The sequence below is a fragment of the Anomaloglossus baeobatrachus genome, chromosome 5 (assembly GCF_048569485.1).
Source record: "Anomaloglossus baeobatrachus isolate aAnoBae1 chromosome 5, aAnoBae1.hap1, whole genome shotgun sequence".
Lineage (NCBI taxonomy): Eukaryota > Metazoa > Chordata > Amphibia > Anura > Aromobatidae > Anomaloglossus > Anomaloglossus baeobatrachus.
This window is the reverse complement of record NC_134357.1, coordinates 10,457,759-10,481,317: the sequence shown is the minus strand read 5'-3', so window position 1 is coordinate 10,481,317 and position 23,559 is coordinate 10,457,759. Positions and strand designations below refer to the sequence as shown.

At 46.6% G+C, this 23,559-nt stretch overlaps 1 protein-coding gene across 2 annotated transcripts in view; it reads left to right on the top strand.

Annotated features, from left to right (window-relative positions):
* LOC142313198 (EF-hand calcium-binding domain-containing protein 6-like) overlaps window positions 1-23,559 on the top strand; it is a 78,528-nt gene that overhangs the window by 1,894 nt on the left and 53,075 nt on the right. For both annotated transcript variants that reach the window (XM_075352181.1, XM_075352180.1), the window contains exons 2-13: window positions 2,190-2,278; window positions 4,956-5,056; window positions 5,615-5,692; window positions 7,077-7,250; window positions 10,321-10,440; window positions 10,531-10,670; window positions 10,868-11,013; window positions 15,716-15,912; window positions 18,754-18,861; window positions 19,158-19,223; window positions 21,195-21,305; window positions 21,811-21,928. In XM_075352181.1, coding sequence (XP_075208296.1) covers window positions 2,190-2,278; window positions 4,956-5,056; window positions 5,615-5,692; window positions 7,077-7,250; window positions 10,321-10,440; window positions 10,531-10,670; window positions 10,868-11,013; window positions 15,716-15,912; window positions 18,754-18,861; window positions 19,158-19,223; window positions 21,195-21,305; window positions 21,811-21,928 — 1,448 coding nt within the window. The remainder of the gene's footprint in view (window positions 1-2,189; window positions 2,279-4,955; window positions 5,057-5,614; window positions 5,693-7,076; window positions 7,251-10,320; window positions 10,441-10,530; window positions 10,671-10,867; window positions 11,014-15,715; window positions 15,913-18,753; window positions 18,862-19,157; window positions 19,224-21,194; window positions 21,306-21,810; window positions 21,929-23,559) is intronic.

Below are 23,559 nucleotides of genomic sequence, written 5' to 3'. Positions count from 1 at the left end.
ATGTGGCGGCCGGATGCGGTTTTTGCCACATCGCGCCGCATCCGACATCCATAGGGATGCATTGAGAAAAACGCCGCATCGGCCGGATGCGGCGCGATGCGTTTTTTTTGCCGCACAAAAAAACGTGCCAGGCAACGTTCCATCCGGCCGCCGCATCGGCTAAATCTGCCGCATGCGGCAAAAACCGGACCGAACGCAAGGACATGCGGCACTAATTAAAGTCTATGCAGGAAAAACGCAACTGGCAGCAAAATAAAAACGGTTGCGTTTTTCCTGCAAAGTGCCGGATTGTGCCGCACAGCAAAAAACGGATGTGTGAAAGCAGCTTTAACTAATTGCTATTTATCATCTAGGGGTTTTTTTTGCTTTTATAAAAAACACGTTTTTTTCTTACTGGATCAGTTTGAAATGGAAGATAAATAGTGATCAGATAACAGGTCCGTACTCCTCCATAGTTTTCAATGTTAAAAAAACTGATCAATTTTTTCAAAATAGACGAAAAAATTCTGTTTGCAAAACTGATATCTGCTGGATCAGTTCTAACTGATGATTACTGGACGTGTGAACTATGTCTTACATCACCATATTGAAGTTGAACTGAACTTTTAGGCTATGTGCGCACGCTGTGGATTTACCGCAAATTTTACCGCGGATTTGCTGCAGAAAATGTGTCTAACATTGCTGCAGTCATTCCCCAGCAAAACCTATGTGTATAAAAAAAAAATGCTGTGCGCACGCTGTGTTTTTTTTTATCCCTGCGGATTTACCCGCGGAATTACCGCTGCGGAATTAATGTGCATGTCACTTCTTTTCTGCAGTTTTTGCCATTGATAATGGTAAAAACCCGCAGGGACCAACCTGCGTCAAATCTGCGGCAAATCCACACCAAAACCACACCAAACCGCAGCAAAACCGCACGCAGATTTCGGTGCAGTTTTGGTGCGTTTTTTTACCACAAGTGCAGGATTCTTTCAGAGGGTCCAGATTTTCCTTAAGAAAAAGTCAGCTTCTAGTGCGCACATAGCCTTATGTGGTCAAAAATCACCTAAAAAAAAGCAGATTAAACTTTTCCTAAACTCATCCATCATATTGCGCTGCCTGACACATTCTCAGCTCATTCTGCAGCCAGCAATGTGCAGGCAAACAAAGAGTCTGTAAAAGCTAAACGGTTCAAAAATGTTAATCAACCTCCATTACCAAAATTATGTTTGGCCCAAAATACGTGTACTTAAGATAAAAAAGTCCTAGGCAGCAGCTATGGTGGGGGTATTAACACTGAGACGCCCCCATTGATCGCCAGTATGGCAGACAGTGGAGCTGAGGTCGCACTGCCGCCGCACTCCCGGTAACACAATAGCTCCATTCACACAAGTGCTCTATTCTGGAGACAGGTGGGGGTCTCAATTATAAGACCACCAATCTGCTGACCATCATCTACTATTTGCACAGAGCACAGCTTGGTGTTACTGGAACACCCATTTAAGGTTGAAGACATATAAATGATTTTTAATAGGATGCGGTTCACTCAATGCAGGTATGTCATGTATGTGAAAGGTGTGAATATTTCTGCACACAGCCCGCCAGATCAAGCTCTCCGGGAATAGATATAGAGCGCGTGACAAAGTATTGAAGCAGATGCCAGTAGTTATATTATTGCTTTCTAGTACGAGGCTGCGGTGTCATTAGACAACTGACAGTAGCACGGAGCGGAAAATGTCACGTCTGTGCCATTTACAGCCACAAGAGGACAGACAAGGAGGTGGGAAGAGGCCTGTCCTGCAAGAGCTGCGCTCCTGACATCCATCATATCATCAGTACAGCTGATTATCCCCAGGAATAAAATGACAGCAAGCAGAGATCTTGAAAATAGTGAGGAACTAATGTAACATTTCATTATATAAATGAAAAACATTCACTTTCTGAATCCGGAAGATTTGTGTAATATTCAGCGAGCGCAATGTTAAGGTTACAACCGCGCTCGTTGCTGCCGAGCATGAGCATTACATTACGGCCCATGTCTAAATCTTCTCTATATTGTAGAGAACAGTAAATGTCTGCTCCAGGGTGGGAGGTCGGTGCCCCCCAGTAGTGGCCGTCACTGCACCTCAGATGGGGTAGAAACAGACGCTCAAGGCCTCATCCCCCCCCACAGTATGTAATATAAGGACAATCACCAATCACCATTACAGGCAGGAAACACCAGGAAAGAAAAGCAACCGCAGAGAAGGATGGATCCAAGGAGAACACAAGCCCCCGAATACAGACCCAGTGCGAAGAGGTGAGTGACGGCCCCCTGTGCAGTGTACCAGAATCACTACATGGCGTCACGTGAATCTAATCATTATGATGTATTACCTTACATTACCCTCCAGAGCAACAATCACTATTCTACTGGCTCAGAAATGCAGCCCTGGAGTGCAATACTGGATATACAGTGCCTTGCAAAAGTATTCGCCCCCCCTTGAATTTTTCAACCTTTTCCCACATTTCAGGCTTCAAACATAAAGATAAAAAAATTAAATTTTATGGTGAAAAATCAACAACAAGTGACACAATTGTGAAGATGAACGATATTTATTGCTTATTTTAATTTTTTTGTAAAAAATAAATAACTGAAAATTGGGGCGTGCAATATTATTCATCCCCTTTACATTCAGTGCAGAAACTCCCTCCAGAAGTTGATTGAGGATCTCTGAATGATGCAATGTTGTCCTAAATGACTGATGATGATAAATATAAGCCCCTGTGTGTAATCAAGTCTCCGTATAATGCCCCTGCTCTGTGATAGTCTCAGTGTTCTGTGTAAAGCGCAGAGAGCATCATGAAGAACAAGGAACACAACAGGCAGGTCCGTGATACTGTTGTGGAGAAGTTTAAAGCCAGATTTGGCTACAAAATGATTTCCAAAACTTTAAACATCCCAAGAAGCCCTGTGCAAGCGATCATATTGAAATGGAAGGAGCATCATACCCCTGCAAATCTACCAAGACCCGGCCGTCCATCCAAACTGTCATCTCACACAAGGAGAAGACTGATCAGAGATGCAGCCAAGAGGCCCAGGATCCCTCTGGATGATCTGCAGAGATCTACAGCTGAGGTGGGAGAGTCTGTCCATTGCAAAACAATCAGTCGTACACTGCACAAATCTGGCTTTTATGGAAGAATGGCAAGAAGAAAGCCATTTCTCAAAGATAATCCTAAAAAGTGTTGTTTAACGTTTGCCACAAGCCACCTGGAGACCCCAAACATGTGGAAGAAGGGGCTCTGCTCAGAGGAAACCAAAATCAAACTATTTGGGCACAATGCCAAACAATATGTTTGGTGTAAAAGTAACACAGCTCATCACCCTGAACACACCATCCCCACTGTCAAACATGGTGGAGGCAGCATCATGGTTTGGGCCTGCTTTTCTTCAGCAGGGACAGGGGAGATGGTAAAATTGATGGGAAGATGGATGGAGCCAAATACAGGACCATTCTTGAAGAAAACCTGTTGGAGTCTGCAGAAGACCTGAGACTGGGACTAAGATTTGTCTTCCAACAAGACAATGATCCCAAACATAAAGCAAAATCTACAATGGAAAGGTTCACAAATAAATGTATCCAGGTGTTAGAATGGCCAAGTCACAGTCCAGACCTGAACCCAATCGAGAATCTGTGGAAATAGCTGACAACTGCTGTTCACAAACGCCTCCATCCAACCTCACTCAGCTCCAGCTGTTTACAAAGGAAGAATGGGCGAGAATTTCACCTCTCCATGTGCAAAACTGATAGCCACAGACCCCAAGAGACTGCAGCTGTAATCGCAGCAAAAGGGGGCGCTACAAAGTATTCACTTACAGGGGATGAATAATATTGCACGCCACAATTTTCAGTTATTTATTTTTTACGAAAATGTAAGATAAGCAATAAATATTATTCACCTTCGCAATTGTGTCACTTGTTGATTCTTCACCATAAAATATTAAATTTTTATCTTTATGTTTGAAGCCTGAAATGTGGGAAAGGATGAAAAATTCAAAGGGGCTGAATACTTTCGCAAGGCACTGTAACTCAGGATCTGTAATGTATGTACACAGGGTCTGCTCCAGCAGAATAGTGAGTGCAGCTCTGGAGTATAATACAGGAGGTAACTCAGGATCAGTAATGTAATGTATGTACACAGTGACTGCACCAGCAGAATAGTGAGTGCAGCTCTGGAGTATAATACAGGAGATATCTCAGGATCAGTAATGTAATGTATGTACAAAGTGACTGCACCAGCAGAATAGTGAGTGCAGCTCTGGAGTATAATGCAGGAGGTAACTCAGGATCAGTAATGTAATGTATGTACACAGTGACTGCACCAGCAGAATAGTGAGTGCAGCTCTGAAGTATAATACAGGAGATATCTCAGGATCAGTAATGTAATGTATGTATACAGTGACTGCACCAGCAGAATAGTGAGTGCAGCTCTGGAGTATAATACAGGAGGTAACTGCGGATCAGTAATGTAATGTATGTACACAGTGACTGCACCAGCAGAATAGTGAGTGCAGCTCTGGAGTATAATACAGGAGGTAACTCAGGATCAGTAATGTATGTACACAGTGACTGCACCAGCAGAATAGTGAGTGCAGCTCTGAAGTATAATACAGGAGGTAACTCAGGATCAGTAATGTAATGTATGTACACAGTGACTGCACCAGCAGAATAGTGAGTGCAGCTCTGGAGTAGAATACAGGAGGTAACTCAGGATCAGTAATGTATGTGCACAGTGACTGCACCAGCAGAATAGTGAGTGCAGCTCTGGAGTATAATACAGGAGGTAACTCAGGATCAGTAATGTAATGTACACAGTGACTGCACCAGCAGAATAGTGAGTGCAGCTCTGGAGTATAATACAGGATATAGCTCAGGATCATGCATGTATAGTGAAGCGTTCCATTCTATTTACTTTTTGTGTTGTCATGTCAGTTGAGGTGTCAGTTGTTGGAGAAGATACATTCTGGCGGATTCTACAACCTGAAGCGTTTGTTCTTGTCACATGACCCAGAAGGCAGAGGAAGAATAACCCGGTACTTTTTTCCACTTTTCTCACCTATGTCCCTGCGCTGTAATATGAGGGCAGAACTCTATGTAGATAAGTGCATAAGAATCTCTGCAGGGTCTAACCCAGGGGTGGACGGATCATTGGTGCAACCTGTGCAGCCGCGGGGGCAGAAGAGTAACGGGGGCCACAGACCCCCCACAGCAGGTGGAATTGTGCATTATCAGGAGCTATTAGATTGCACAGGGGTCCGTCTGTCTGTGTCCGCACTGGTCAGTGATTCTGATGTTATCAGAAGATAATGCCTTCTATGTATCTGGTCCTGGGAAAGCTGGGTGATCTGCAGTCATTGCCGCTGTCACGTCTGCCCGGCTTTCCTTGGCTGACATATTGGTGCACAGCTCCAGTTTACAAGCAGGAAGCGTGGAGTAAATTAATCTTTAGTGTTTATATTTTCAACAATTGTAATAGCCCAGAAAATCCTATTAGATAGGAAATGTTTTATGGAAAGGTTGGATGCCATCTGTTGTTCACTGTTATCAGCCGTTTCAGGTGGCGCTGACTGATCACGTTTTTTCTTTTATAGGGAATCGTTACTGATCATCCTCACTACATTCCTGGGACGCTTCATTAATACCGCGGTGTTTCAGCAGCTCCTGTGCAGGTCGGTCCTCATCATCCTCAATGTTACAGACCTGGGAGAGTTCTGCTTACTGACTGGTGGGATTCTTCTTACTGACTGGTGGGATTCTTCTTACTGACTGGTGGGATTCTTCTTACTGACTGGTGGGATTCTTCTTACTGACTGGTAGGATTCTTCTTACTGACTGGTAGGATTCTTCTTACTGACTGGTGGGATTCTTCTTACTGACTGGTGGGATTCTTCTTACTGACTGGTGGGATTCTTCTTACTGACTGGTAGGATTCTTCTTACTGACTGGTGGGATTCTTCTTACTGACTGGTGGGATTCTTCTTACTGACTGGTGGGATTCTTCTTACGGACTAGTGGGATTCTTCTTACTGACTGGTGGGATTCTTCTTACTGACTGATGGGTTCGTCTTCGGACTGGTGGGTTCGTCTTCGGACTGGTGGGATTCTTTTTACGGACTGGTGGGATTCTTCTTACGGACTGGTGGGATTCTTCTTACTGACTGGTGGGATTCTTCTTACGGACTGGTGGGATTCTTCTTACTGACTGGTGGGATTCTTCTTACTGACTGGTGGGATTCTTCTTACTGGCTTGTGGGATTCTTCTTACTGGCTTGTGGGATTCTTCTTACTGACTGGTGGGATTCTTCTTACTGATTGGTAGGATTCTTCTTACTGACTGGTGGGATTCTTCTTACTGGCTGGTGGGATTCTTCTTACGGACTGGTGGGATTCTTCTTACTGACTGGTGGGATTTTTACTTACTGACTGGTGGGATTCTTCTTACTGACTGGTGGGATTTTTACTTACTGACTGGTGGGAATCTTCTTATTGACTGGTGGGATTCTTCTTAGTGACTGGTGGGATTCTTCTTACTGACTGGTGGGATTCTTCTTACTGACTGGTGGGATTTTTACTTACTGACTGGTGGGATTCTTCTTACTGACTGGTGGGATTCTTCTTACTGACTGGTGGGATTCTTCTTACTGATTGGTAGGATTCTTCTTACTGACTGGTGGGATTCTTCTTACTGGCTGGTGGGATTCTTCTTACGGACTGGTGGGATTCTTCTTACTGACTGGTGGGATTTTTACTTACTGACTGGTGGGATTCTTCTTACTGACTGGTGGGATTTTTACTTACTGACTGGTGGGAATCTTCTTATTGACTGGTGGGATTCTTCTTAGTGACTGGTGGGATTCTTCTTACTGACTGGTGGGATTCTTCTTACTGACTGGTGGGATTCTTCTTACTGACTGGTGTGATTTTTACTTACTGACTGGTGGGAGTTTTACTTACTGACCGGTGGGATTCTTCTTACTGACTGGTGGGATTTTTATTTACTGACTGGTGGGATTCTTCTTACTGACTGGTGGGAGTTTTACTTACTTCTCGCAGGTTTCACCTGGAAGAGAAGCCAGTTATCACATTTGATGCCTTCTATGAGCATTTCAAGCTGGAGGAGGATCAGTCTCCCCCAGAATGGCTGGACCCCATGAGGAGGAAACAAAAGACGTCTCTGAAGACGGCAGCGGAGGTTCATCTGCAGCTGAAGGACATGGCTAGTAACAGGTCATATGAGGCTCACAGGAGCCATAGTGTCAGGGCTGGGCTAACGCTATGCCTTACAACCTGTGTATCTGACAACTCGTGTGTCATTCATCTGATGGGTCTGACAACCAGTGTGTGTGACAACCACAATTCATGTGACTTCCTACTAATATGTCTGACAACCAAAGTAATCAATGTGACTTTCAAACAATGTGTCTGAATACCCATGTGTCTTCCAGTCAGTGTAACCACTGTGTCTTTCAACCATTGTTTCTGACAACCAATATGTTTGACAATCAATGTGTCTGACAAGGTGATTTCCAATAATTCACCCAATGTGCCTTCCGTCCAATGTGGCTAACAACTCAATTGTTTTCCAAAACACAATACTGTCAGTCAAGTCTTCTGTACTAAACTGTCTTGCCCTTGCTTTTCAGTGCTAACCTCTACTGTTGAGCATGCTGGTGGCCTCCACTGTTGTGCACACTGGAGGCCATAACTGTTGGGCTTGCTAGGGACCTTTACTGCTGGTAACGCTGGTGACCTTCACTGTGGTGAACACTGGTGGCCTCCACTTTTGGGCATGCTGTTGGCCTCCACTGTTGAGCACGCTAGTGACCTTCACTGTTGAGCACGCTAGTGACCTCCACTGTTGGGCACTTTGGTGGCCTCTACTGTTGGGCACGCTAATGGCCTCTACTGTTGGGCACGCTGATGGCCTCCACTGTTGGGCATGCTGTTGGCCTCCACTGTTGGGCATGCTGATGGCCTCCACTGTTGGGCACGCTGGTGTCGTCCTCTCTTGGTAACCTGCACTGTTGGGCACCCTGGTGGTCCCCACTGTTGGGCACTTTGGTGGCCTCCACTGTTGGGCACGCTGATGGCCTCTACTGTTGGACACGCTGATGGCCTCCACTGTTGAGCACGCTGATGGCCTCCACTGTTGAGCACGCTGATGGCCTCCACTGTTGGGCATGCTGATGGCCTCCACTGTTGGGCACGCTGGTGTCCTCCTCTCTTGGTAACCTGCACTGTTGAGCATGCTGGTGGCTTCCACTGTTGGACGCAAAGAGGAGGGGAGCCAGCACTGCTCATGAATGGCATGCAACAATGAAAAAATAAAAAGTGTAATATTCACAAATTCATTCCTACTGTAACAATTCAATGAGATTTTTTGCAAATGATTAATCAATGATTTGAGCCCCCCTGCCCCGTCACGGCAAATCTCTATAGGGGGGTCCCTACACTATGTTATATATTATTATCGTACCATAAGGTCTCGTGTAATGCGCAGGACCATATAAGAACACCACTTACCCGAGACATGTCTGAACCGTTCCCATGCTGCCAGGACTGACAACTGCGAATAAAGCAGCCCAGGTGCCAGTGTGTGTGGCAGTGTTCTTATATGGTCCTGCGCATTACACGAGACCTTATGGTACGTATATATATTATAAATATAGTGTAGGGATCCCCCTATAGAGATTTGCCGTGACGGGGCAGGGGGGCTCAAATCATTGATCAATTATTTGCAAAAAATCTCATTGAATTGTTACAGTAGGAATGAATTTGTGAATATTACATTTTTTATTTTTTCATTGTTGCATGCCACTCATAAGCAGTGCTGGCTCCCCTCCTTTTTGCGCTTCCACTGTTGGGCATGATAGTGGCCTTCACTGTTGGGCACACTGGTGGCCTCCACTGTTGGTGTCCTCCACTGTTATGCATGCTGGTGGCCTCCACTATTAGTCTTGACTGACTGGCACATTGGTAGCCTTCACTGTTGGTGGCCTCTAGTGTTGGGCATGCTAGAGATCTCCATTGTTGTGCACGCTAGTGGACTCTAATGCTGGCACGCTGGTGATCTCCATTGTTGGGTACAATGCTGGCCTTCACTGTTGGATACCCTGGTGTCTTCCACTGCTGGGTACACTGATAAACTCCTTTGTTGGGCACGCTGGTGACCTCCACTCTTTGGCACCCTAGTATCCTCCACTGTTGAGCATCCTGGTGTCCTCCACTGTTGAGCATCCTGGTGTCCTCCACTGTTGAGCATCCTGGTGTCCTCCAGTGTTGGTCACCCTGGTGTCCTCCATGGTTGGGCACACTGGTGTCCTCCATTCTTGGGCACCCTAGTGTTCTTCACTGTTGGGGACACTGGTGGCCTCCACTGTTGGGCATACTGGTGGCCTCCACTGTTGGGCATTCTGGTGTCCTCCATTGTTGTGCACGCTGGTGTCCTCCATTCTTGGGCACCTTAGTGTTCTTCACTGTTGGTGACACTGGTGGCCTCCACTTTTGAGCACACTGGTGGCCTCCACTTTTGAGCACACTGGTGACCTCCACTTTTGAGCACACTGGTGGCCTCCACTGTTTGGCATGGCTGTTCCAGTTTAGGTGGTGCTGACAGTGTACTCGCCGCCCAGTATGCACCAATGTTAATATTCTCCCCTTCTGCTGGGCAGTGTGAGCCATGAATGGTACAGATGTTCTGCATGGTAATGACGGTTCTGTTGGGTTTGGCGGCCAATCTGTGTAGTATTGGGTTGACCCTTTGTGCTCTGACCCGTCTCCTGCTCCATTTATACCTTCTGGATTTAACCCCATTGACTGACATCTCTGCCTGACCCTGATCCTGGACGCTGCTCTTTTAGTATCAGATTCTGCTGTTCTCTGGACTCTCTGGTTCTGACCCGACTTTCTGTCACCTCTCCCGGTTTGCTCCGTGGACGTCCATTGTCATCATCTCTAGTCCATTATGTGTTACTTAGAAATGGAAAGCGCCAGCTGAGTCCTGCAGCCGCTGATCCCTCCAGACCCCAAACCTATCTGTTCAGTAATGAAGACCTCATCCTATAGATTTGCCGCATGCATCTGATGTGTAGATCTGTAGGAGATTCTGTTCTACACTTATAGTATAGAAATAATATTTTTATTTCTGCTAAATAAATGATGGGGGCGCTGTTGTATTGGTGTATATGGAATGTCTGCACCCAGACAGTGGTCATTAGTGGTACTGCAGGCTACAAATACACTATCAAATTGATTTGATTGTGATTTGTGCATTTACTGCTTTTGTTATCAATTACAGATACTTTGAGCTGTTGAAACTCTTTCCGAATGATTGTGTAAACACTACTGAACTCCAAAGTGTCCTGACCAAGATTGGAATAAAGATGTCAGAAGAGGAATATAAAAAGCTGTGGAGCAGGTCAGTGAATCGCTGCGGAGTGCAAGCTCTGCGGCCCAGGGTCTCCTCCTTCCTTATTATCATCTATGTTTCTTTATGGTTACTTTACAGATATGTCAAAGATGAAACGTCTGTTCTGAGCTTCGATGACTTACAATGTCACCTAGGTACGAAGCGACCCGAGGAGAAGCGCAGCGTCCTACTGTGTGCGCTGCAGAAGGTGTCCGACAGCCGAGAGCCGCGGCAGATGAGTATGTCATTATGTCACAAGGCAGCCATGTACACTGTATTCTTTACTTTCTCCTTATCTTCATTCATCACGTCCTCTTCTCCAGTCACAACCAAAGCTGCATCCAGAATTCTGATCACAACAAGCAGCTTCAGATGTGACTGGAAAATAATAACAAAGCTCCGATAATAAAGTGACTCGTGCCCTTCACCTTCACAGGAACAACCAATGGAAAAGTCTCCAAAACTGGAAATGAACGGAAATTATCTCTGAGTATAGAGAAGTGGCTAAAAGAGAAGTTCAGAGAAGGGGCTCGAGCCATGAGAGGGGAATTCTCAGTATTCGACCCACAGGGATCTGGTGCGGTGAGTATAACAATCGCCTGTGCGGTGGCCCTATAGGGAGTGATGGGGGTCCGTAGTCAGAGAAAAATCCGACTGGAGCCACGAGGGTCTCATCATCTCCAGTATATATGGCTCCTGTATAAATGAACACTGGACACAAACCGTACATGTGCTGCTTAAATGCCGGAGACATGCCGCGAGCTTGTTATGCACATGCTGGACACGTGGTGCGCGCTCACTGCTCCTGCACTGCACACATTCTCCGCTGTCACACTGCACACATGCCGCGAGCTTGTTATGTACATGCTGGACACGTGGTGCGCGCTCACTGCTCCAGCACTGTACACATTCTCCGCTCTCACACTGCACACATGCCGCGAGCTTGTTATGTACATGCTGGATATGTGGTGCGCGCTCACTGCTCCTGCACTGTACACATTCTCCGCTCTCACACTGCACACATACCGCGAGCTTGTTATCTACATGCTGGACACGTGGTGCGCGCTCACTGCTCCTTCACTGCACACATTCTCCGCTGTCACACTGCACACATGCCGCGAGCTTGTTATGTACATGCTGGACATGTGGTGCGCGCTCACTGCTCCAGCACTGCACACATTCTCTGTCCTCACACTGCACACATGCCGCGAGCTTGTTATGTACATGCTGGATATGTGGTGCACGCTCACTGCTCCTGCACTGCACACATTCTCCGCTCTCACACTGCACACATGCCGCAAGCTTGTTATGTACATGCTGGACACGTGGTGCGCGCTCACTGCTCCAGCACTGCACACGTTCTCCGCTGTCACACTGCACACATGCCGCGAGCTTGCTATGTACATGCTGGACACGTGGTGCGCGCTCACTGCTCCTGCACTGCACACATTCTCCGCTGTCACACTGCACACATGCCGCGAGCTTGTTATGTACATGCTGAACACGTGGTGCGCGCTCACTGCTCCTGCACTGTACACATTCTCCGCTCTCACACTGCACACATACCGCGAGCTTGTTATGCACATGCTGGACACGTAGTGCGCGCTCACTGCTCCAGCGCTGCACACATTCTCCGCTGTCACACTGCACACATGCCGCGAGCTTGTTATGTACATGCTGGACATGTGGTGCGCGCTCACTGCTCCAGCACTGCACACATTCTCCGTCCTCACACTGCACACATGCCGCGAGCTTGTTATGTACATGTTGGATATGTTGTGCGTGCTCACTGCTCCTGCACTGCACACATTCTCCATTCTCACACTGCACACATGCCGCAAGCTTGTTATGTAGATGCTGGACACGTGGTGCACACTCACTGCTCCTGCGCTGCACACATTCTCTGTCCTCACACTGGACACATGCCGTGAGCTTGTTATGTACATGCTGGACACATGGTGCACACACTCACTGCTCCAGCGCTGCACACATTCTCCGCTCTCACACTGGACAAATGCCGCGAGCTTGTTGTCTACATGCTGGACACATGGTGCACACACTCACTGCTGCTGCACTGCACACATTCTCCGCTCTCACACTGGACACATGCCGCAAGCTTGTTATGTACATGCTGGACATGTGGTGCGTGCTCACTGCTTCAGCACTGCACACATTCTCCGCTGTCACACTGCACACATACCGCGAGCTTGTTATGTACATGTTGGACACGTGGTGCGCTCTCACTGCTCCAGCACTGCACACATTCTCCGCTCTCACACTGCACACATACCGTGAGCTTGTTATGTACATGTTGGACACGTGGTGCGCTCTCACTGCTCCTGCACTGCACACATTCTCTGTCCTCACACTGGACACATGCCGCAAGCTTGTTATGTACATGCTGGACATGTGGTGCGTGCTCACTGCTCCTGCGCTGCACACATTCTCTGTCCTCACACTGGACACATGCCGCGAGCTTGTTATGTACATGCTGGACACGTGGTGCGCGCTCACTGCTCCAGCACTGCACACATTCTCCGCTGTCACTCTGCACACATGCCGCGAGCTTGTTATGCACATGCTGGACATGTGGTTCGTGCTCACTGCTCCTGCACTGCACACATTCTCCGCTCTCACACTGGACACGTGCCGCGAGCTTGTTATGTACATGCTGGACATGTGGTGCGTGCTCACTGCTCCAGCACTGCACACATTCTCCGCTCTCACACTGGACACATGCCGCAAGCTTGTTATGTACATGCTGGACATGTGGCGCACACTCACTGCTCCAGCACTGCACACATTCTCTGCTCTCACACTGGACATGTGCCGCGAGCTTGTTATGTACATGCTGGACACATGGCGCACACTCTATGCTCCTGCGCTGCACACATTCTCCGCTCTCACACTGGACACATGCCGCAAGCTTGTTATGTACATGCTGGACACATGGCGCACACTCAATGCTCCTGCGCTGCACACATTCTCCGCTCTCACACTGGACATGTGCCGCGAGCTTGTTATGTACATGCTGGACACATGGCGCACACTCAATGCTCCTGCGCTGCACACATTCTCCGCTCTCACACTGGACATGTGCCGCGAGCTTGTTATGTACATGCTGGACACATGGCGCACACTCAATGCTCCTGCGCTGCACACATTCTCCGCTCTCACACTGGACACGTGCCGCAAGCTTGTTATGTACATGCTGGACACGTGGTGCGCGCTCACTGCTCCAGCACTGCACACATTCTCCGCTCTCACACTGGACACGTGCCGCGAGCTTGTTATGTACATGCTGGACACATGGCGCACACTCAGTGCTCCTGTGCTGCACACTTTCTCCGCTCTCACACTGGACATGTGCCGCGAGCTTGTTATGTACATGCTGGACACATGGCGCACACTCAATGCTCCTGCGCTGCACACATTCTCCGCTCTCACACTGGACACGTGCCGCGAGCTTGTTATGTACATGCTGGACACATGGCGCACACTCAATGCTCCTGCGCTGCACACATTCTCCGCTCTCACACTGGACACGTGCTGCGAGCTTGTTATGTACATGCTGGACACGTGGTGCGCGCTCACTGCTCCAGCACTGCACACATTCTCCGCTCTCACACTGGACACGTGCCGCGAGCTTGTTATGTACATGCTGGACACATGGCGCACACTCAATGCTCCTGCGCTGCACACATTCTCCGCTCTCACACTGGACACGTGCCGCGAGCTTGTTATGTACATGCTGGACACGTGGTGCGCGCTCACTGCTCCAGCACTGCACACATTCTCCGCTCTCACACTGGACATGTGCCGCGAGCTTGTTATGTACATGCTGCACACTCACTGCTCATGTGCTGCACACATTCTCCGTCTTCACACTGCACACATGCCGCACACTGACCGCTCACATACAGTGATATGTCTTTGTCTTTTGGTTCCTTCAGTCTTTTTGTCCACTCTCTCCTTCTTTTTCTTCCCTCTCGTCTCCTTTTCCATTGTGGCTCCTTTAATATCAGATGTAATTATTCTTTTTCTTTGTGCTTACTGCATTCTACATTACATAACTTTTTAAATCTTTTTTTTTTTTAACTGCCATTTTTGTATTCCGGGTTGTTCATTTTTTTTATCCTTGAAATAACCAATTTGATTGGTTCCAGAAATCCTTGGACGTCCCCATAAAGGCCCCGTCACACTAAGCAACATCGCTAGCAACATCGCTGCTAACGAACAACTTTTGTGACGTTGCTAGCGATGTTGCTGTGTGTGACATCCAGCAACAACCTGGCCCCTGCTGTGAGGTCGTTGGTTGTTGCTGAATGTCCTGGGCCATTTTTTAGTTGTTGCTGTCCCGCTGTGAAGCACAGATCGCTGTGTGTGACAGCGAGACAGCAACAACTAAATGTACAGGCAGCAGGAGCCGGCTTCTGCGGAGGCTGGTAACTAATGTAAACATCGGGTAACCAAGAAGCCCTGTCCTTGGTTACCCGATATTTACCTTTGTTACCAGCCTCCGCCGCTCTCACTGTCAGTGCCGGCTCCTGCTCTGTGCACATTTAGCTGCAGCACACATCGGGTAATTAACCCGATGTGTGCTGTAACTAGGAGAGCAGGGAGCCAGCGCTAAGCATTGTGCGCTGCTCCCTGCTCTGTGCACATTTAGCTGCAGCGCACATCGGGTAATTAACCCGATGTGTGCTGTAACTAGGAGAGCAGGGAGCCAGCGCTCAGTGTGCGCTGCTCCCTGCTCTGTGCACATGTAGCTGCAGTACACATCGGGTTAATTAACCCGATGTGTGCTGTAACTAGGAGAGCAGGGAGCCAGCGCTCAGTGTGCGCTGCTCCCTGCTCTGTGCACATGTAGCTGCAGTACACATCGGGTTAATTACCCGATGTGTGCTGTAACTAGGAGAGCAGGGAGCCAGCGCTCAGTGTGCGCTGCTCCCTGCTCTCTGCACGTGTAGCTGCGTGCACTGGTAACCAAGGTAAATATCGGGTTGGTTACCCGATATTTACCTTAGTTACCAAGCGCAGCATCTTCCACGCGGCGCTGGGGGCTGGTCACTGGTTGCTGGTGAGGTCACCAGCAACTCGTGTAGCGACGCTCCAGCGATCCCTGCCAGGTCAGGTTGCTGGTGGGATCGCTGGAGCGTCGCAGTGTGACATCTCACCAGCAACCTCCTAGCAACTTACCAGCGATCCCTATCGTTGTTGGGATCGCTGGTAAGTTGCTTAGTGTGACTGGACCTTAACTGTGCTCTGCATTGTTTTTTCTCAGGTAACAAAAGAAAGCTTCCTCCAAGTCCTGGCGACGTTTCATCTCCATCTCTCCAGGGATCAGTTGGGTCATTTCTTATCTCGCTGTGGACTGGACGAGACGCTAAATCTTGTCAATTACCTGGAATTCCTGCAGTGTCTTCAAACCCGAAGTCAGACTGGAAGAGGGTGCAAGGTCCCCCGAAACCCGGGCTGGGGGTACGGTCCTGGCATTGTATCATGGGACAAACACTGGGATTAGATAGGACCTGACTTTCATGATTGGTGCTCGATCTTTTCAATCATCTCATCTTTGTCATTTTTGTTTCCTTCTCTTATACTCTAGTCACAACCAGAGCTGTGCTCAGAGTTCTGCTAGGTCACTGATGCACTTAGTTGTAGTCTGGTGGCTGCTCCTGCTGGTTCAGTGTCTGCAATGCGGAGGTCTTAGGCTGAAGTATCATTGCCAGCCGCACTGTTTCTATTTCTACACCAGAATATGCACTGATTTTTTTTTTTTTTCTGGAGCTCATACTTCTTTTCAGGCCCAGATAATTCACTGCAATAGTCTTAGCTATGTCTTCGTCCAGGCTCTGCTGATTCAGTGTCATTCAGGATAACGCAGTGCTGTGATCATAGGCTGTAGAGAGTGATTTATCCCTGCAGATGCTGCTGGTTCAGTGTCTGTGCAGATAATTCCCTCCCATTGTCTTAAGCTATCTCTTCGTCCAGACTCTGCTAATTCAGTGTCTTTGCAGATAACACATTACTGTGGTTTTAGGCTAAAGCTGGTGTCACACATAACGACGACGACAACGACGTCGCTGCTACGTCACCATTTTCTGTGACGTTGCAGCGACGTCCCGTCGCTGTCGCTGTGTGTGACATCCAGCAACGACCTGGCCCCTGCTGTGAGGTCGCCGGTCGTTGCTGAATGTCCAGCTTCATTTTTTGGTCGTCACTCTCCCGCTGTGACACACACATCGCTGTGTGTGACAGCGAGAGAGCGACGAAATGAAGCGATCAGGAGCCGGCACTGGCAGCTGCGGTAAGCTGTAACCAGCGTAAACATCGGGTAACCAAGGGAAGACCTTTCCCTGGTTACCCGATGTTTACGCTGGTTACCAGCCTCCGCTCTTGCTGCCAGCGCCGGCTCCTGCACTGTGACATGTGGCTGCAGTATGCATCGGGTAATTAACCCGATGTATACTGTAGCAAGGAGAGCAAGGAGCCAGCGCTAAGCAGTGCGCGCGGCTCCCTGCTCTCTGCACTGTGACATGTAGCTGCAGCACACATCGGGTTAATTAACCCGATGTGTGCTGCAGGAGAGCAAGGAGCCAGCGCTAAGCGCGGCTCCCTGCTCTCTGAACATGTAGCACAGCGACCTTATGATCGCTGCTTCTGCTGTGTTTGACAGCTAAGCAGCGATCATAACAGCGACTTACAAGGTCGCTGTTACGTCACCGAAAATGGTGACGTAACAGCGACGTCGTTGTCGCTGTCGTTTAGTGTGACACCAGCTTAAGTTCACACACTGCGATTTTTTTGACGCTGCGTTTTTGGCCGCTAAAAACACACCCGCGTCAAAAAAACACGGCAAAAACGCATGCGTTTTTACCACGATTTGGTGCGTTTTTGGCTGCGTTTTGCTGCGTTTTTGATCTCTGCGTTTTTCTGCGGTTTTCCAATGCATTGCATGGGGGGAAAACGCAGAAAAACGCAGGAAAGAATTGACATGTCCATTTTTTGTCCAAGCTCAAAAACGCAGCTTAAAAAAACAGTTGTGTGCGGACAGCAAAATTGAAAACTCATAGACTTTGCTGGGGAAGCAAAGTCATGCAGTTTTGAGGCCAAAAACGCACCCGAAAAACGCGCAAAAACGCACTGTGTGCACATAGCCTTAGGGCTACTTCTCACATAGCGAGATCACCATCGAGATCGCTGCTGAGTCACAGGTTTTGTGACGTACCAGTGACCTCATCAGCGATCTTGCTGTGTGTGACACTGAGCAGCGACGTGGCTCCTGCTGTGAAATCGCTGCTCGTTACACTCTGCTCTGGTTAATTTTTTGCTCGTTGCTCTCCAACTGTGAAGCACACATCACTGTGTATGACAGCGAGAGAGCAACGATCTGAATGTCTAGGGAGCAGGCAGCCGGCGTCTGGCAGCTGCGGACGCTGGTAACCAAGGTACACATCGGGTAACTAAGCACAGCGCTCTGCTTGGATACCTGATATTTACCTTGGTTACCAGCGTCCGCCGCTGCCAGACGCCGACTGCCTGCTCCCTGCACACGTAGCCAAGGTACACGTCGGGTAACTAAGCGGAGCACTTTGCTTGGTTACCTGATATTTACCTTGGTTACTAGCATACGCCGCTCTCAGGCTGCCAGTGCTGGCTCCCTGCACATGTAGCCAGAGTACACATCGGGTAACTATGCGAAGCACATTGCTTAGTAACCCGATGTCTACCCTGGCTACGAGTGCAGGGAGCAAGTGCTAAGCGGTGTGCGCTGGTAACCAGGGTAAATATCGGGTAACCAAGCAAAGCATTTTGCTTAGTTACCCGATATTTACCTTGGTTACCACGAGTCGCTGCTGGCTGGTGCCTGGTCACTGGTTGCTGGTGAGATCTGCCTGATTGACAGCTCACCAGCGACCATGTAGCGACGTACCAGCGATCCTGACCAGGTCATATCGTGGTTGGAATCGCTGATACGTCGTTTAGTGAGACGGTACCCTTAGTCTGCAGATAGTCATGTCTACCTGCAGACGCTGCTGGTTCAGTGTCTGTGTAGAATAAGTCTTGTGTTTATTGGCCACAACACAGGTCGCATGGACACAGATCGCTCCTACATTGCAGCGAATAAAAGGGAAATAATGTTGTCTTGTCACCCCATAATACTGGGACCAGCTGCGTCCAACTTTCTGCCACTCGTTTGCATTATGAGACGCTATGTCACACAATGACATTAATATGGCGGCTGCATCTTCCTGAATACAGATATTCTAATGAGTAGAAGTGGTAATAACTTGTTTTCTCATCCTCTGTTTCATCCAGGTCCGGGAATGAGGAATCTTCCAGCTCTTTATCCACAGCCGGCGCGGCGCACGACAAACTCTTACGTTTTCTCCACACCGACTTTAACTCTCTCCTTTCTGAATTTAGGTGAGAGCTGTGTACTGTAATGCTGAACTGTCACATAGTGACGACATACAGCGTCATAGAGGAACTGCTCCACCTGCCAGTATTGTGGATGGGAAGGTCAACACCGAGAAGCAATGGCTTCCTTTGCCAATACTGTAACTCACCCCCGTATGAAACTTGTCACATCCATAGATTGCATGGATTGTATACATGGCGGTCTGAGCATTAGAGAAACCAGAACAGGAATGTGGCCAAAATATACATACACGCCCCGAAAGATAAAAATTACTAACATGACATGTCTTCTATACTTACAGAAGAGTGGATAAAAATAACCTGCAGACTGTCAGCCAGAAAGATTTCAGAGAAATCCTGGAAAGAAGGTAAATTTATTCATCAAATATAGTTATGTGCAGCAAATCCACCCAAGAGATCACAAAACACAATACAATGCAAACTGTGTCTGTACATTACATGACCTGATAGTAAAGACAGAATATAACTCCTATAATACTGCTCCTATGTGCAAGAATATAACTACTATAATACTGCTCCTATGTACAAGAATATATCTACTATAATACTGCCCCCTATATACAAGAATATAACTACTATAATACAGCCCCCTATGTACAAGAATATAACTACTATAATACTGCCTCTATGTACAAGAATATAACTATTATAATACTTCCCCTATGTACAAGAATATAACTACTATAATACTGCCCCCTATATACAAGAATATAACTACTATAATACTGCTCCTATATACAAGAATATAACTACTATAATACTGCCTCTATGTACAAGAATATAACTCCTATAATACTGCTCCTATGTACAAGAAGATAACTACTATAATACTGCCCCCTGTGTACAAGAAGATAACTACTATAATACTGCCTCCTATGTGCAAGAATATAACTACTATAATACTGCCCCTATATACAAGAATATAACTACTATAATACTGCCCTCTATGTACAGTAATATAACTACTATAATACTGCCCCTATATACAAGAATATAACTACTATAACACTGTCCCCTATGTACAAGAATATAACTGCTATAATACTGCCCCTATTTACAAGAATATAACTACTATAATGCTGCCCCTATATACAAGAATATAACTACTATAATACTGCCCCCTATGTACAAGAATATAACTACTATAATACTGCCCCTATTTACAAGAATATAACTACTATAATACTGCCCCATATATACAGGAATATAACTACTATAATACTGCCCCCTATATACAAGAATATAACTACTATAATACTACCCCCTATATACAAGAATATAACTACTATAATACTGCTCCCTATATACAAGAATATAACTACTATAATACTGCCCCTATGTACAAGAATATAACTACTATAATACTGCCTCCTATGTGCAAGAATATAACTACTATAATACTGCCCTCTATATACAAGAATATAACTACTATAATACTGCCCCTATGTACAAGAATATAACTACTATAATACTGCCCTCTATGTACAAGAATATAACTACTATAATACTGCCTCCTATGTGCAAGAATATAACTACTATAATACTGCCCGCTATGTACAAGAATATAACTACTATAATACTGCCCGCTATGTACAAGAATATAACTACTATAATACTGCCCTCTATGTACAAGAATATAACTACTATAATACTGCCTCCTATATACAAGAATATAACTACTATAATACTGCCCCTATGTACAAGAATATAACTACTATAATACTGCCCTCTGTGTACAGGAATATAACTACTATAATACTGCCTCCTATATACAAGAATATATCTGCTATAATACTGCCCCTATGTACAAGAATATAACTACTATAATACTACCTCCTATGTGCAAGAATATAACTACTATAATACTGCCCGCTATGTACAAGAATATAATACTGCCCCCTATATACAAGAATATAACTACTATAATACTGCCCCTATGTACAAGAATATAACTACTATAATACTACCTCCTATGTACAAGAATATACCTACTATAATACTGCCCCTATGTACAAGAATATAACTACTATTATACAGTCTGCTATGTAGGAGAATATAACTACTATAATACTGCCCCTATGTACAAGAATATAACTGCTATAATACTGCCCCTATGTACAAGAATATAACTACTATAATACTGCCCCTATATACAAGAATATAACTACTATAATACTGCCCCCTATATACAAGAATATAACTACTATAATACTGCTCCTATGTACAGGAATATAACTACTATAATACTGTCCCCTATGTACAAGAATATAACTACTATAACACTGCATATAATGGAGAATCTCTCTGATTTTCTGTAGGTTTTCTATAAAGGTAACAGATGAAGAATTTTCCTATCTGATGGAGAAGTTACCCATTAATCATCTTGGAGATATCAGATATTTGGAGTTTATGGCCAGGTTCGATAGCAGGTAAGAAATAAAAGCAATTAGTGAGATTAGTGATTGCTGCCGGTGGAAGATAATACACTTTTCTTCAATATGAAACATTTATTGCTGGATACAATGTGACTATTGTGATTAGTTTGTCTCCGGGCGGATGGAAAATCTGATTAAATCTGTCGAGTTCGCCCTCTGGTGGTTAAACAGTTAATTGCTGTTATTATTGATATTTTTGGCCTCATCCATTCCTCGAGAGGAATACTGATCTCCTTGATTTCTTTAATTTCTTTGGTAACAGAGCAGCACAATCAGCAGTGTACTGTGCAGCAGAGGTGTGGTACTTTGATTACTTGTTGTTTGCGGTTTGCTTTTTGTTCTGGTTTTCTTTTCTTGTTGCATCCATTCATTATGGAAGATGTGGAGTTTCCTGGATCTCTGGTGATCGGCAGATGTGTTGCAGCATGGAGTTCTGCCGCCTCGAGAGCTGTGCATAAAGTCAAAGGTAAAATAAAGAAAAGTATTTCTGCACTTACAGAGATGGGAATCTCAGCATCTGGGACGGACGTGAGACGGTTCTGACCGACTGCAGCCGAAAAGCAAAAGTGACCAATAACAGTGCTGGAAGCAGAACGAGAGAGCGCAGCGCGGAGCAGGTACAGGGCCCACATGTTCTGTATGGGAATTAATAAAGGGAATGTATCATCAGAAAAATGCCCAGTCTTTAGGTCAGGCTTTTATGCTAAATACATTTTTGAAAATTGTTTTCTTTTTTTTTATGTTTCAAATGAAGATCTGGGGTAATTTCGTAATTTTTGTGCTTCCTGATTTTTTTTTTTTATTAAAGTCTTTTCAGCAGGCTCATTAGCATCACAGGCAGAATTACAATGACAGGTGCTTCAATGCAAAAGATGCGGTCAGAGTCACATTATTGGTGCAAATATGGATTCCCTGAAAGAACAGGAAATATTGATATATAATTATCCCTAAAGGCCGCTTTACACGCTACAATATATCTTACGATGTGTTGGCGGGGTCACGTGGTAAGTGACGCACATCCGGCATCGTAAGGTACATTGCAGTGTGTGACAGCTACGTGCGATTGCGATTGAACGTTAAAACGTTCATCACATATACGTCGTTGAATCCTGAAGAATTGCACGTCGGGTTGTTCAATGTTTCCGAGGTACCACACATCGCAGTGTGTGACACCCCGGGAACATTGAACAGATCTTACCTGTGTCCCGCGGCTCCCGCCGGCTATGCGGAAGAAAAGAGGTGAGCGGGATGTTTACGTCCCGCTCAGCTCCGCCCCTCCGCTTCTATTGGCCGCTGCCGCGTGACATCGATGTGACGCCAAACGTCCCTCCCACTCCAGGAAGTGGACGTTCGCCGCCCACATCGAGGTCGTATGGACGAGTAAGTGCGTATGACGGGGGTTAATCGTTTGTGCGGCACATTCAACAAATTGAACGTGCCGCACATACGATGGGGGCGCTTACGATCGCATACGATATCGTATGCGAAATCGTAACGTGTAAAGCAGGCTTTAGTGTGAAGACTTTAGTGTCTTTTCATACAGAACTATTAAAAAAATTGATTAAATTGTATTTAAGTTTGAAATCCGTTTATCAATAATTCCTGATGTAATCAGTCACTTCGCTTTAACTGTATTATCCCTCTATACACAGGACAGGAGACGTCTTTCTCCAGTAATCACATCCTCTGTCTTCCTCCCCTGTATCCTAAACTGATCAGCTCATCCAAATTCACTGGGAAATCAGGTGTAGTGCTGCGTCCCTGCACTCCTTGCTCTCTCCTCCTGCAGGGACGCGCTGTCGCTCACCGATGCAGCCGGCTCCCCCTATGCTGCCCAGCATCTCTGCGCTCCTCCACATGGGTGCCCCCTCCCTCCCTGTCCCGGAGTCTGTCTGCACATCACAGGACCTCTGGGAGTGCTCCAAGGGGGTGTGCACGCGCCACTACCCCTCTCTTGAAGGGCCAGCCACAACTACTAGGAAGTGCAATTCAGCCTATCATTGAGAGGCACTGGGTATTTAAGGCATGCTCCCAGTATGGGAGGTGCCTGTTCAACACCCTAAGTTTAGTTGAGTTTGGCACCTGGTTCCAGTCCTGTTCCTGCCTGTACCTGCTACCAGTCCATCCTGCCTTGTTGGTGCTTGAGACTGCCTATCTGTCCTGCCTTTGCTGTCTGCCTTGAGCCACCCTGGTGGTCCCTGCCTGCACTTAAGACTCAGTCCTGTCTGCTCCTGTGTCTGCCCCTGTC